This window comes from Myxocyprinus asiaticus, chromosome 11, assembly GCF_019703515.2.
Source record: "Myxocyprinus asiaticus isolate MX2 ecotype Aquarium Trade chromosome 11, UBuf_Myxa_2, whole genome shotgun sequence".
Classification (NCBI taxonomy): domain Eukaryota; kingdom Metazoa; phylum Chordata; class Actinopteri; order Cypriniformes; family Catostomidae; genus Myxocyprinus; species Myxocyprinus asiaticus.
Genome location: NC_059354.1, coordinates 2,817,619 through 2,832,237, shown reverse-complemented (window position 1 = coordinate 2,832,237; position 14,619 = coordinate 2,817,619). Strand labels below are relative to the sequence as shown.

The following is a 14,619-nucleotide window of genomic DNA, read 5'->3' as shown; positions in this document are numbered from 1 at the left end:
AGTCACTTTATTAAATGAAAAATCTGGCATACTTTGATGCTCTGTACTGGAAAAAATAAAACATTGTACATATTAATTACTAACTATTAGCTTTACCAACACAAAATGGGTGTTGTTTTAAAGCTTAAAAGCTGGACTTTACAATGCATTTAGGCAATATAACCAACTCTGAACAAGTGCTTTTTAAATTGTTGACAAATTAAAAGTGTTCAGTTTTCATAACATGTCAAATATGATTATTTACTTTACGCCACTGTCAAACATACGGTCAAAACCTTGTACAGATCAGAAAGTTCTGGATTAAAATACAACAAATATAGTGTCACCCACCCACATACCAATAAATATTGAGTAAAAGCCCAGAGGAAAAAAAGCACAGAGTTCATACTTTGCAAACAGATGTATCTTTTTGTCACGTTCCGCTTCTAACTACATGAAACATAAACCAAATATAAAAACAGCAAATGTAAAAACAGAGTCTAAATACAATGTGACACGATCACTGATCAATGGATACGATGCATGGATTTTAAAACAGTCAAGGAGAAAATGCAACGCTTCCTCGGAAAGCCATTTATTGCAAGAAAGTTGCTTCCGTGACACAAAAGCGGCATCCGTGTTTGTATGTACTCTGTAATCGGGGTTCTCTTTACACCCAGGGTTCCCCCACCACATTTGAGCCCATAATAACATCCACACTCTACAAAAACCTATAAGAACGGCATTTATGCGTTTACATGGCCACATAAGCCGTATTCTCTGACAGAAACCTAGGTGTGTTAAATCACATTCACTTAATCTCTTTATTGGTGTATGGAAAACAGCTGCATTTACATGACGTTTCAGAATGCTGCTTTCTGCAGAAACCCTGGAATAAGCAGTTGTCTTAAGTGCATGTAAACAGGGTGTTTAGTCTTAGAGAACAAAAGGTGTACACTGGTGGCACAAAGTTTGGAATAATGTACAGATTTTGCTGTTATGGAAAGAAATTGGTACTTTTATTCACCAAAGTGGCATTCAGCTGATCACAGTGTATAATCAACACATTAATAATGTGAAAAATTACTATTACAATTTGAAAAAAAAAAAATGTCAGAACTTCTTAAAAGAGTTCTCATCAAAAAATCCTCCACATGCAGCAATGACAGCTTTGCAGATCCTTGGCATTCTAGCTGTCAGTTTGTGAAATTTCACCCCAGGCTTCCTGTAGCACTTGTCGGGCACTTCTCACACACCTTACAGTCTAGCTGATCCCACAAAAGCTCAATGGGGTTAAGATCCAGAACACTCTTTTCCAATTATCTGTTGTCCAATGTCTGTGTTTCTTTGCCCACTCTAACCTTTTCTTTTTGTTTTTCTGTTTCAAAAGTGGATTTTGCTTTACTCTTTACTGTTATACATGAAACTGGTGTTGAGCGGGTAGAATTCAATGAAGCTGTCAGCTGAGGACATGTGAGGCGTCTATTTCTCAAACTAGAGACTCTGATGTACTTATCCTCTTGTTTAGTTGTACATCTGGTCTTCCACATCTCTTTCTGTCCTTGTTAGAGCCAGTTGTCCTTTGTCTTTGAAGACTGTAGTGTACACCTTTGTATGAAATCTAAAGTTTTTTTGGCAGTTTCAATCATTGAATAGCCTTCATTCCTCAAAACAATGATTGACTGATGAGTTTCTAGAGAAAGCTGTTTCTTTTTTGCCATTTTTGACCTAATATTGACCTTAAGACATGCCAGTCTATTACATACTGTGGCAACTCAAAAACAAACACTAAGACAATGTTAAGTTTCATTTAACAAACCAAATAGCTTTCAACTGTGTTTTATATAATGACAAGTGATTTTCTAGTACCAAATGATCAATTTAGCATGATTACTCAAGGATGAGGTGTTGGAGTGATGGCTGCTGGAAATGGGGTCTGTCTAGATTTGATAAAAAATGACTTTTTTCAAATAGTGATGATGCTGTTTTTTATATCAGTAATGTCCTGAATATACTTTATGATCAGTTGAATGCCACTTTGGTGAATTACAGTACCAATTTCCTTCCGAAACAGCAAAATCTGTACATTATTCCAAACTTTTGGCCACCAGCCAATTTTTATGGAACAAAACAGGGTCATTTCTGAGCATATGGGGGCCCTAAACTAAATCCTACTTGGAGGCCCCCACAGTGACCGGTGAGAAAGCTCTTGTTATGTGACAGGCTCTTGCATTAGCCATTTCGTGTGTAATGATTACATACAAAATGGCTATTTACAAGAAATTTGTGTACCTGAATTCCCAGCTGCCTTTGATGCCCCAAAGTATTTCAATATGGCACCTGAAAATAATGCAGACAAGACAAGTTTGGTTGACTGAATCATCTCCAGTGCTGCAACTACCATCAGCTAGCTAGCTAACTAACTTAAACGAAGATAGCATCGAGTCTGTGAGCTAATTTTGGCTAGCTAAACTATGTCTGTTGTCTACACTAAATTATATAGCTAGCAGAAATGTCTGAAAACATGTACCTTTGAAAAACTGGGCACAACTGCAAAACGTTTGCCAGCTAATTGTTGCAATTTAATGCATAACAAATAAACAAACAACATCTAGACAGGTAGCTGGCTTACATTCATTTATTACCAGTCATCTGGCTGCATTTCTCCTCCTGTTCCTTTTTCTTTTTTCCTCTGCCGACTTGTAGGTGCGCTTCATGATGACGAAAAACTCTCTGAGCATGTGCGTGCCTCTTACATCTTACAGCGGTGTTACGAGGCACCCACACAGACCAACACCCCCCACCAGTCAACAACTTTGGGGGCATGTTGAAGCGGGTTTCGCCCAGGGCGCCGTACAAGCTAGAACCGCTACTGGTCTTGGATCCACACGCACAGGATTGTGGGATTTCTTAGGCGGTGAAGGATACATCTATGCTGCCTTTAAAAAAATGATCAGATGAAGGGATCTCAGTAGACAGGATGTGACACGAATATTGGATTCGGATGTGCCTTGTCCCTTCCTACCTCTGTATACAGCCTCCAGAGGCAGAATTTTCCTGGTTTCGGATGCAGCCAAAATTATCAGGATGTCAAAGATTTGGGGGTGGGCTCTTTAGGCCAGTAAGCAACTGTTTAGCAACCACCTAGCAGCATCCTGACAGCCAGCTAGAACACCCAAGCAAAGACATGACAATGTGTCAAAAGCCACTCTGAACATTTAAACCCTGTTTTCACCCGGTATTAAAATGTTTCAAATGTGTCCTCTTGAAAATGTATGATCGGATTTCAAGGAGAGGGTCTCTGATTTCATAACAACATACATCAATCACTATGTCAATGTGTTACTGCATATCAATAAACAGCAAAAAAGTCATAAAAGATCAAGCGTGGAAAAAAAACAGATGCACTGTTTCTCCCAGATGCAGCTGAAATTTAATCTGTGCACAAACGCATCATTTCAAGCAGAATTCTACATTATTTTAGTGGAGTACCTTTAGTAACTGAGCTTTAGATGTGTGTGCTTGTCATCTGTGTTTCTGCATGTTGATATCAGACACACTGAAGAAGATTCTCGTGCTTGTATTTGTATTTGTTTTTTCAAATTTTCCAAATGGATGGTTATTTCCTTTTAAAGCTGCTTGTAAAGCAAAGTTTAAACTCTTGTTTTAGGGCAGCGGTTGATTGACAGGTGAGGGGTTGTGCTTCACTGCTGTCTGGGATGGATTCAGGATGGATTAGCGTTTCACACCTCAAATGCGATGTGATCACGTGAGTTTTTGACTTAGAATTTGATTTAAGTGATACGATCACAAAACGTTTTAGACCCTGTTTCCACCTGTATTTATTTAGCGCTGAGAACTTGTGATTGGATCACCAAATACACGTCTTAATACCAGGTGGAAACGGGGTCTTAGTAACAGCAGTGCCCTGGCAAACATCCACAACACCCTAGAATCATGGTGGTGAATTTGGCATGGGCAAGTGCCACAAGAAATTCATGTTGTACTCAGTACTGTTATCAAGCTAAAAGTCTGTACATTTCTGTTTCTTATTATCTCTCTCTGTCTGTCCCTCTTTTCCTCTGAGGATCAAGGGGAAATAGAGGAATTAGAGCATGTAAGTGTGGATGACGTCATGTTACGCTTGTTAGACTGAAATTTCTACAAGCAGAAAGAAAGAGGGAAGATTGAAGACAGGGAATGTTTTTAGTATTTTGTGTCTGTGAACTATATGTCAGATTATAAACATTTCTTTTAAATTCAAAAGTGTAACTCATTTATTCAGTGTTAATATATTTCTCCCGTTCAGGGTTTGGAGGGTAACTTTTAAAATGTTTTCCATTACAGATTACAGAATACATGCTGTAAAATGTAATTTGTAAAGTATTCAATTGAATTACTCAAGTTCAGTAAAGCAATCTAAATATTTTGGATTACTTCTTCGTGCCTGACAATGGGTACATATAAAGGGGCTAGAAATAGCATTTTAGCTTAGCATAAAGCTAAATGTTTACATGATTATTTATACAAGGTTATTTCTGCTGCTCCAAACTTACTTCAAAATCCCAAAGAGTGTCCACAATGACATCTTTTTCTGATCGTATGTGGATTCTCTCTATTGAGCTCTCAAATGACGTCATATACACCTTTTTTTGTTACAAATAACAGTGTGGAAGCGCCCTCTGTCTGCTTGTATGAATGTACAATATGATCACACAGGAAGTCAGCATGCTGTTTCCGAAAGTTCTAGTACCCGACCCGATCTGGTATCACTGACATGCGACATTTCCCACCAGACTTTTTTGCATCTGTTTCAGTGTGTTTATCTTCCCACATGGCTCGAACGGCAGCGTGTTGGCATCAGTAGTGTGAGAGACCAGGACTCGTATCCACATTGTCAACAGGAATAAATCATGTTTGCTTAACCAGTGAAAGGCGTGATTCGGAGGTTGCACTTTCCCCCGTAACATTTCATTTTTACTCCACTAATGGTTAGGTTTAGGTTGGGGTTTGGGTTGGGAGGTAGAGTCCATTAACTATGCATTCCTTTTCACTGTATAACATCCTGTACAGCTGAAAACAACTCACTTTTGGCGACCTCTCCTGGACATAAATGGAGCTCACAGGTGCCTATATGCCCTACAACACTTACCGCTTTGGCCACTGGGGGCAGTGTTTTCAATTTCGGTCAGCATATACCAGGGGTTTTCAAAGTGTTAAACAGTAAGCCCTCCCAACACCCTTTTATTTTTTTCAGATTTATATACATACACAAATGTTGTATGTAGGCCTTTACAATAGCCAAGTAAATAATAAATAAAATAGCCTATGCTAAATGTAAAAAAAAATAAAAAAAATAAAATTAAAAAAAATCTTTCTTTCAGCAGTACTTTCTGGCCACTTATTTTAAGTTTTATCAGGTATTGTCATCTAGTGTTCTATTATTAAAAATAACCTTTAATTCAGCAATGCGCCATTCAGCAATGCATCATACACCAGATGAGTGATAAATATTTGGCAATAAATATTTCTATTAATAATATGAAACTACCTGTTTGTCCTTATGACAAAAGGATTATTTAACTTTTTTCACCTACATTTGTGATCAAATCACATCACATGAGCCAGTCTCCATCTCTATGTTAATCAAACACAAACACATGAAGACACGTCAACCCGATATCATGTTGAATGTTGTGATTTTGTTCTACATTTTCAGATTTTCTGCATCCTAAATAAACTTGTGCAGCTATGTTTTCCACTGTGGTGACAGAAGACGTGAGTCGCAACAGATGTTCTTAGTTGACCGTTTATGTTATTTGATTTGCTCACGTCTCATCAGCGATCATCAGAATATCATTCCTTCTTTTTAACCATGTATTATACTGCATTTCTTGAAATCGTTACCGGCCAAATGGCGACTTGGTTCCTCAAACTCCAGTTTGTTTCTTTCTTGATATAACACGTCTACAGATGCAGAATATTTGGATGAATGAACAAAAGCAGAGCTATATGGCTTTATAATAGACTTGTGAGTCGCATAACTGGTTTTGAGCACACACGCAATCTCTGAAAGAGAGCAGGGAGATTTCATAGAGCAGCATATAGTAAATCCGCGTGCGAGTGGAGAGATTCGTGTTCACGCAACCGGTACAGATGCACTCTCGCATGATATGCATGCGTTCATGACAATTAACAGAATTTTATCACCAAAGAGCTACTGTCTATTAAGCTGGCCTATGGTCTATTAAGCCCATTATTTTCATTTATCTTCACAATACGTTTTTTATTGTATTTATATATCTTTTGATGTTACTTGGTGAATTTATCATAATTCTCCGCTCCTTCCCTGACATGCCCTGTCACCCCCCCTGGGGAGGCGTGCCTTCCAGTTTTAAAACCGTGGATACTGATTTTTGCTTAAGACAAGTCAATCTACTCTTTCAGATTTCACTGTGAGATCAGGCTGGAATGTAACACATCATAAGAAAGTGTATCATCACTGTTCAAATGCTCCTCGGATCGCATTGATTATGTGGATCCATCATGATGGCGCCGCGGATGGCAGCCTTGGTGTGGAGAGCTCCTATTGTTTTGTTGTTTTTGTTTGTTTGTCCTGTGTTTAGTAATCTTTTTCCAGTCAGTTTTACCAGAGACGAACTGCTGAACATTCGACAGCTTATACCAGACAGCCTTTTCCCGGTATTTGAATATTCAGACGTTTTGCTAGACATTTTAGTTGGAGGCGTGGCTTTGTTGTTTAGGAGACGCAGGCGAGGAAGACGAGCCGGTGCGCTGGTCAAACTCCATCGGCGGGCTTTCGAACAACGCTGCTGAGCATTCATCTTGCGAATCTCCGCTCTCGTCCTAACAAAATGGACGAACTACATCTCCTCACCTGCACAAACAAGGACATTTCAACCTCTGCTGCCTTGTGCTTCACAGAAACCTGGCTGAGTGAAGCCATTCCGGACAGCACGTTACATCTACCGGGCTTCCAGCTGTTCAGAGCGGATCGCATCGCGGAGTTAACGGGGAAAACGAGAGGCAGTGGAACATGCTTTTACATCAATGAAAGTTGGTGTACAGATGTAACAACATTAAAGAGGATGTGCTGTCCTAATTTGGAAGCGCTCTTTATTAACTGAAAGCCTTTCTACTCGCCGCGGGAGTTTCCTCGTTTATTCTGGTGAGTGTGTACATCACGCCAAACGGCACGTTTGAATGCCGCGCTGCAACAGCTGATTGATCAAATCACAGACATGGAACAACAATACCCGGACTCAATTATTATTATTCTTGGGGATTTTAACAAAGCAAATCTCACACGTGAACTGCCCAAATACAAACAGCACATTACATGCCCCACCAGAGACAGAAACATACTGGATCATTGCTACACAACAATAAAGGATGCATATCGCTCTGTCCTTAGATCAGCTTTGGGACTCTCTGATCACTGTCTGGTTCATCTTCTTCCAAACTACAGGCAGAAATTAAAATCAACCAAGCCAGTAGTAAGGACTGTAAAGAGATGGACCAATGAAGCAGAGTGAGAACTATAAGCCTGCTTCGATTGCACTGATTGGAGTGTTTTTGAGGCTGCTGCCACAGACCTGGATGAGCTCACAGATACTGTTACATCATATATCAGTTTCTGTGAGGATATGTGCATTCCTACTAGGACTTATTTAAAGTTCAACAATGACAAACCGTGGTTTACAGCAGAGCTCAGGCAGCTTCGTCAGGCCACAGAGGATGCTTACAGGCGTGGGGATAAAATCTTGTACAATCAGGCCAGGAACACACTGAACAAGGAAATCAGAGTGGCTAAAAGAAGATACTCTGAGAAGCTGAAAAACAAGTTTTCAGCTAACGACCCTGCATCAGTTTGGAGTGGCATGAAACAACTCACAAATTACAGGACTCCTACCCCCAACCCTGTGGTGGACCAACAACTGGCTGACGACCTGAATGTGTTCTACTGCAGATTTGAAAGGCCCAATCTCACACCCCACACCCACTCTGACCTTCACTTCACACAAACACCAACACCTCCTGCAACCCCCATCCTCCCCACTCCTGCTACTCAACCTGCACTTAAGATCTGTGAAGATGATGTGAGCCGCGTCTTTCGGAAACAAAAGACGAGGAAAGCTTCAGGCCCAGATGGCGTCTCACCAGCATGTATTCGATCCTGCGTTAACCAGCAGGCCCCCATCTTCACACAGATCTTCAATAGATCACTGGAGCAGTGTGAAGTCCCGTGCTGCTTCAAATGCTCAATCATTATTCCTGTCCCAAAAAAACCAAAAATCACAGGACTTAATGACTACAGACCTGTCACCCTGACGTCTGTGGTCATGAAATCATTTGAGAGACTGGTGTTGGCCCACCTGAAGAACATCACTGGACCCTTTCTAGATACCCTTCAATTTGCTTATCGAGCAAACAGGTGGACTTCAGTTCGGCTTTCAACACCATCATCCCAGCTATACTCCAGAATAAATTACACCAACTCTCTGTTCCCATGTCTATCTGTCAGTGGATTACCAGCTTTCTGACGGACAGGCAGCAGCTTGTGAGACAGGGGAAACGCAGACGAAACCACTGTCATCGGCCTCATCCGAGATGACGATGAGTCTGCATACAGAAGGGAGGTTGAACAGCTGGCTGTCTGGTGCAGTCAAAACAACCTTGAGCTGAACATGCTCAAAACGGTGGAGATGATTGTGGACTTTAGGAGGAACACCCCAACACTGACCCGCCTCACCATTCTAAACAGCACTGTGGCAGCAGTGGAGTCATTCAGGTTCCTGGGCACTACCATCTCACAGGACCTGAAGTGGGAGACACACATTGACTCCATTGTGAAAAAGGCCCAGCAGAGGTTGTATTTCCTTCGCCAGCTGAGGAAGTTCAACCTGCCACAGGCGCTGCTGATACAGTTCTACTCAGCAGTCATTGAGTCTGTCCTCTGCACTTCAATAACTGTCTGGTTTGGTTCAGCTACGAAATCAGACATCAGAAGACTACAAAGGTCAATTCTAAATGCTGAGAGGATTATTGGTTGCCCTCTGCCCCTCCTTCAAGAACTATACACTTCCAGAGTGAGGAAAAAGGCTGGAAAAATCACTCTGGACCCCACTCACCCTGCCCACTACCTTTTTGAACTGTTGCCTTCTGGCCGACGCTTCGGATCTCTGAGCACCAGAACCGTCAGGCACAGGAACAGTTTTTTCCCTAAGGCTATCCATCTCATGAACAGTTAAATTGCCCCATTGAGCAATAACTATGTGCAATACACAGTTTAGTCTTTTTTTATATTTATCCAACACATCCAACCTCTTCTGCCATTTCATTCCTCTGAAGAAAAAAAACAAACAAAAAAACATTTGCACTGTACTTAACAGATTTGTATTTGCACTGTACATAACAGATAACAGATCTGTATTAGATTGCACTACGTATGTGTATGTGTGTATGTATGTATGTGTGTGTCTGTGTGTGTATGTACATATGTGTATAACTATTTTTATTTTTTATTTTTTATTATTATCTATGTCTTGCTGCTGTTTTTGTATTGTTTTTGTATTGTTGTACACTGGAAGCTCCTGTCACCAAGACAAATTCCTTCTATGTGTAAGCATACTTGGCAATAAAGCTCATTCTGATTCTGATAAATGTTTTCCAACTGAATAGACTAAATATTAAATTAAACAAATGACAACAAAATGCAAAGTAACCTCTTTAGTAATAAAAAATACTGTATTGTGATTACCAATGATTTTAATTGTAACTTTAGTGGAATACAGTTACTAATGTTCAAATACATAATCTGTTACTTCTAGTTACATTATTACATGTATTCCGTTACACCCCAACTCTGCTCCTATCCCATGTTAATTTGTAAAGACAACTAAGTAAGATATTTGTAGGTTGTTTTCCTCGAAAACCGTAAATAGGTGTAACAGTAATGCTAAAGAAATTGATTAAATTTTTTGTACAGTCCATTCAGCCTGACACAACAACGTTGACTCAACCAACAGTGTGAGTTTGAGGCGGGACTAGCATTACCTCATACAGCGGGGCACAGATTCCATCAATCCATTCCAGCTGTAACCCCGGCAACTCGTCCTTACGATTCCGGTCAAAAATTGCCTATTAAACAAACACAAAATGAATAAAATATCTGTTAAAAACAAGCCCACGCCACTGTTGAGTTTACAGGAATAGATCACCCAAAAACATTTACTAACACTCCTACCATTTCAAAACTTGTATGACTTTCTTCCATGAAAAACAAAAAGTATATGTTTTGCAAAATATTCACGCTTCCATAGAATAAAAGCATACAGTGACCAGGGGTTGTCAAGCTCCAAAAATAACCAAAAGTCCATGTGACTTGTGTGCTTCATGCCAGCTTTGTGTCAGAAACAAACTGAAATTGAATTCGCTTGCTGAACCACCACAGCTCTCAAATTTTCAAACTGGTCACATAAAATCATGTTATTTTACCTACATTTTTTTAAAATAATTTGTACATGGCTCGTTGTACATATTGCGGCAGTTTCCTGGTGAAATGAATACTAGAGGCGCTACAACAACAATGACTTTTATTCACTTTCACTCAAATCACGAGTAAAACGGCAGTTTTATCAGTTCAGAAACACTTTTCACTCTGTTCCTCACACAATGTTATCTTATGACTTCTAAAAACTTTTACTACAGTACATGACATGTAAGGCAATATATTTTAGGCAGATGGTATTTTCACCCTGGTGTAAATAATGGTAGATACTATTTGCACCCATATTTAAATACTAACATACAGTCTATCACTCTATGTTATGTATCACTGCAGTGTGTTTACTGTGTTTATTTAGAGTCCACCAGAAACACTACAGTAACCTCTACCCCTAAACCTAACCTTACCTTAGAAAAATTAACCATGGTTTTACTACAGTAACCATAGTTTCACCATGGTATTTTGTAGTAAAATTATAGTAACCACAAAATTAACCATGGTTACTATATTACCACCATATTACTGTAATAACACCATAGTTAACTGCATTAAAACTATAGTTTCTGCCAAAAATGTACACTTACTACAATATCACTACAATAATACGTGACGCAATCTACACACAAGCGATGGCGAGCCGCGGGAAAGGAAGGGAACGAGTGCGATCGACAGACCCGAATCAAATCCTTCTCTGCTCTCCTCGACATTCATCGTGACCAAATTACTGCAATGAAATCAACATTTATATTCATTTTTATCTATTATTTTTAGTAGTATATATTTTTTTTCTTATATATTTTTTTTAATTTTATCCCCTTTTTCTCCCAGTTTGGAATGCCCAATTCCCACTTCTTAGTAGGTCCTCGTGGTGGTGCGGTTACTCACCTCCATCTGGGTAGCGGAGGACAAGTCTCAGTTGCCTCCGATTCTGAGACAGTCAATCCGCGCATCTTATCACATGGCTTGTTGTGCATGACACCGTGCAGACTCACAGCATGTGGAGACTCATGCTACTCTCCGTGATCCACGCACAACTTACCACGTGCCCCATTGAGAGCGAGACCCACTAATTGCGACCACGAGGAGGTTACCCCATGTGACTCTACACTCCCTAGCAACAAGGCCAATTTGGTTGTTTAGGAGACCTGGCTGGAGTCACTCAGCACGCCCTGGATTCGAACTTGCAACTCCAGGGGTGGTAGTCAGCGTCAATACTCACTGAGCTACCCTGGCCACCTATTTTAAGTAGTATTAAAGGAAATATTAAGAGCGGAAACAGGAAATCGGATGGCAAAAAGATGGAGTTGAACCTGGGTCGCTAGGACAGCATGACTCATTCACACCGTCTTTACACCCCACGCCACTGTAGCACCTGTTGTCTAGTTTGACGTATATTCCTGTGGTTTCATCAGACTATTGGGGTGCAAAGAACTCCACTGTGTGGCAGATGTTATTTAACACCGGGGTACAAATAGACACGTATATTTTAACATTTGCATTACCTAACCAACTACATTTACAAGCTTGTTTAAGCATGATCAAATTGCATGGTAACTCAACTGATAGTTTTGCACTCATGATGTACAGTACGAGTCCTGAACAGCACTTGAGTTGATATGTGAGCCGAAAGTGTCATAGAAGCACCACAAAATGACGTGGTTGCTTCAAGAATTGCAATTATCATAGTTAGGTTTAGGTTTAGGGAGGAGAGGTAGGTTTTGTTGATTTAAAACTGTGAGAAAATGCAACTCTAGACTCTAGACAACATTAGACATTTCACAGAGGACTTGGAATATTTTGCACAAGTTGTTTAATGTACCAAAATGGACCAATTTTATGGTGCTTTTTTGGACTCTATGGAGGACATTCTGCCTGACATCTTCTGTTTTCAATGGAAGAAAGAAAGTCATAGAAACAGACCCTGGAAATACCACGTGAAACATTTGCATGTGGTCTCCTTACAATATTCACCATCTCTACCTACAAATGTAATTGGATGGTCAAAGCTTTGTTGTTGGATACATGTGTTTGTTTAGGTGTGAATCGAAGGGACTTTGAGACAATTAAATTTATGGACTCCTCTATTTTAGCTGATAATAGCTGTGCTCTTTTCTTACTGGCCATACACACATTAATGTGTGTGTGTGTGTGTGCAGGCAGGCTGTGGTTGAGAGATAGTGGCTCTCTGTTTGAATATATCATGCAAACACCCACACACTCGGAACTGAAGACTGAGACTCTTAACCTGAGGATAGCATTTCTAGAGTGTGTTTGAGCTTCAAAGCTGTGCTATCTTTCTAATGTGCACCTTCTGCCTCATAATCCATGGAAATTTATTGTAGAAATTTGGCCAAGAGTTTTCAATTTCCCTATTTATCGATGGGTGACTGCATGTATTAGTGTGCATACAGACTGCAATTTCCTGCAATATTAAAATTGGATTGTACCATATCAAATATAATTACAAAACTGTTATGCACACAGTGAAATTGCGTGATATATGTACAGTATACCTGTGTTGCTGGCCATTCTATGTGTGCATCTAAGTATGACATAATTCAACCTGTGACCAGACATCTAACTCAAACGTTTCATGCAACATCTTAAAAATTTGTATACACTCTATTGGCACTCCAGAGTGTGGAGAGGATCAGAATAAAGAAATACCTTCGATTACCACAGAAAATAATTATTGTGTTTACAGTAATATGTTTACAAGTCTTTGTGGCAAGGCATTGCACATGGATAAATGTTAAAATTAGGGCTGGAGATTTGACATGTTAAACAGTGCAATTAATTACATAAAAAGTAACATAATTAACAATTTTCCTACCATCAGAAAAATTAAATCTTGAAATACCCAGTTCAAGTTTTTACGAGTCATTGACAGCAGGGGGCAGGAAGCGCAACTCCAGCTGTACAACAAACCACACTTCCTGACAGCAACTTGCGTTCCAACACACCTGAATGGAGCACAACTCCGAATGCAGGGGTCTCAAGACATCGTGTTTTTCTCATTTTCAAACAATGTTTAACTTGACACAGCATCCTAAAAATACTGTGTTTGTGATGCGACACAACCAAAGTGAGACACTCCAAAAGCATCCAGCTGACTCTTGTGTATATAGATGCATCCCTTATAATAAATCTCGGACAGATTGACAAATTAAATTACAAAATGGATTGCTGTGGATTGTAGGCCAATGATGGAAATAAACAACATAATCTCAAGCTCAAGCCTCTTTTAATATTGTCTAACCAATGCTGTACTCGTCTGCCACAATAATGTAGTGTATTCTAATTATATATATATATATATAATTATTTAATCATTATATATTGAATTATTTTTATTGTATTTTTGTTACCTTTACTTGCAACTATTGATACATTGTGATTGATTGTGATTAATTTGATTAATTAATTTCCATATCATTTAATAAAATTTTAATCGATGGAGAGCCCTAGTTAAAATACACACTGTTCTAAAAGTAAAACCACACCATTAAACATTAAGCATGTTTACATGAGACTAATCTCTACTAAAATCTCTTAACTGCAAAGTTAAGCAATCAGACTTAAATTTAAATCTAAACTTTAGAGCTCAAATGACACTTTTTTTTTTTTTAAAGAATTTAACAAAAATTAGCATCACATTTCTGCTTTTAAACCCTCTGGAATGCCTTGCCACATATACTTCCATTGTAAATGCATAAGAGTTTTGTTTGTGCTTACTAACCAAATGTGTTCTGTGGTAATCAACAACATGTCACAGATGCTGGTGATATACTTGTACTGATCCCACAAAATTCCTTTAGAATTTTTGAGATTATGTGTTCAGGGGTTTTCTTAGTGTTCATCTTACCGAGGGAGTGAGTTTCAGCTCTGATCGCTCCCTGTCTCCCTGCTCAAAAAACTCACTCGTCACCAGTTCTGCGACCTGTCATAGAGCAAAGATCACACTTCAGAAATATTCACTCCCATACAGTACTTCAGCTGGAATGTGTTGGGTAAGAGTGTCTACCTTGCATGATATCTCCCAGGGTTTAGTCACAGCTCCCAGATCACACGCTGTCATCAACATCGACCTGAGAAGAGTTCAGAAATAAATG

At 39.4% G+C, this 14,619-nt stretch overlaps 1 protein-coding gene and 1 long non-coding RNA gene across 2 annotated transcripts in view; one reads left to right on the top strand and one right to left on the bottom strand.

The window, feature by feature from the left end:
- LOC127448343 (dual 3',5'-cyclic-AMP and -GMP phosphodiesterase 11A-like) overlaps positions 1 to 14,619 on the bottom strand; it is a 183,801-nt gene that overhangs the window by 8,593 nt on the left and 160,589 nt on the right. Inside the window, exons 17-19 of the mRNA XM_051710790.1 lie at positions 14,532 to 14,595; positions 14,373 to 14,447; positions 10,057 to 10,140 (exon numbers count right to left, since the gene is read on the bottom strand). Of these exons, the coding sequence (XP_051566750.1) occupies positions 10,057 to 10,140; positions 14,373 to 14,447; positions 14,532 to 14,595 (223 nt within the window). The remainder of the gene's footprint in view (positions 1 to 10,056; positions 10,141 to 14,372; positions 14,448 to 14,531; positions 14,596 to 14,619) is intronic.
- The window catches only part of LOC127448368 (uncharacterized), a 52,511-nt gene that overhangs the window by 21,911 nt on the left and 15,981 nt on the right, over positions 1 to 14,619 (top strand). Inside the window, exon 2 of the long non-coding RNA XR_007898510.1 lies at positions 3,650 to 3,748. This is a non-coding gene — a long non-coding RNA (uncharacterized LOC127448368). The remainder of the gene's footprint in view (positions 1 to 3,649; positions 3,749 to 14,619) is intronic.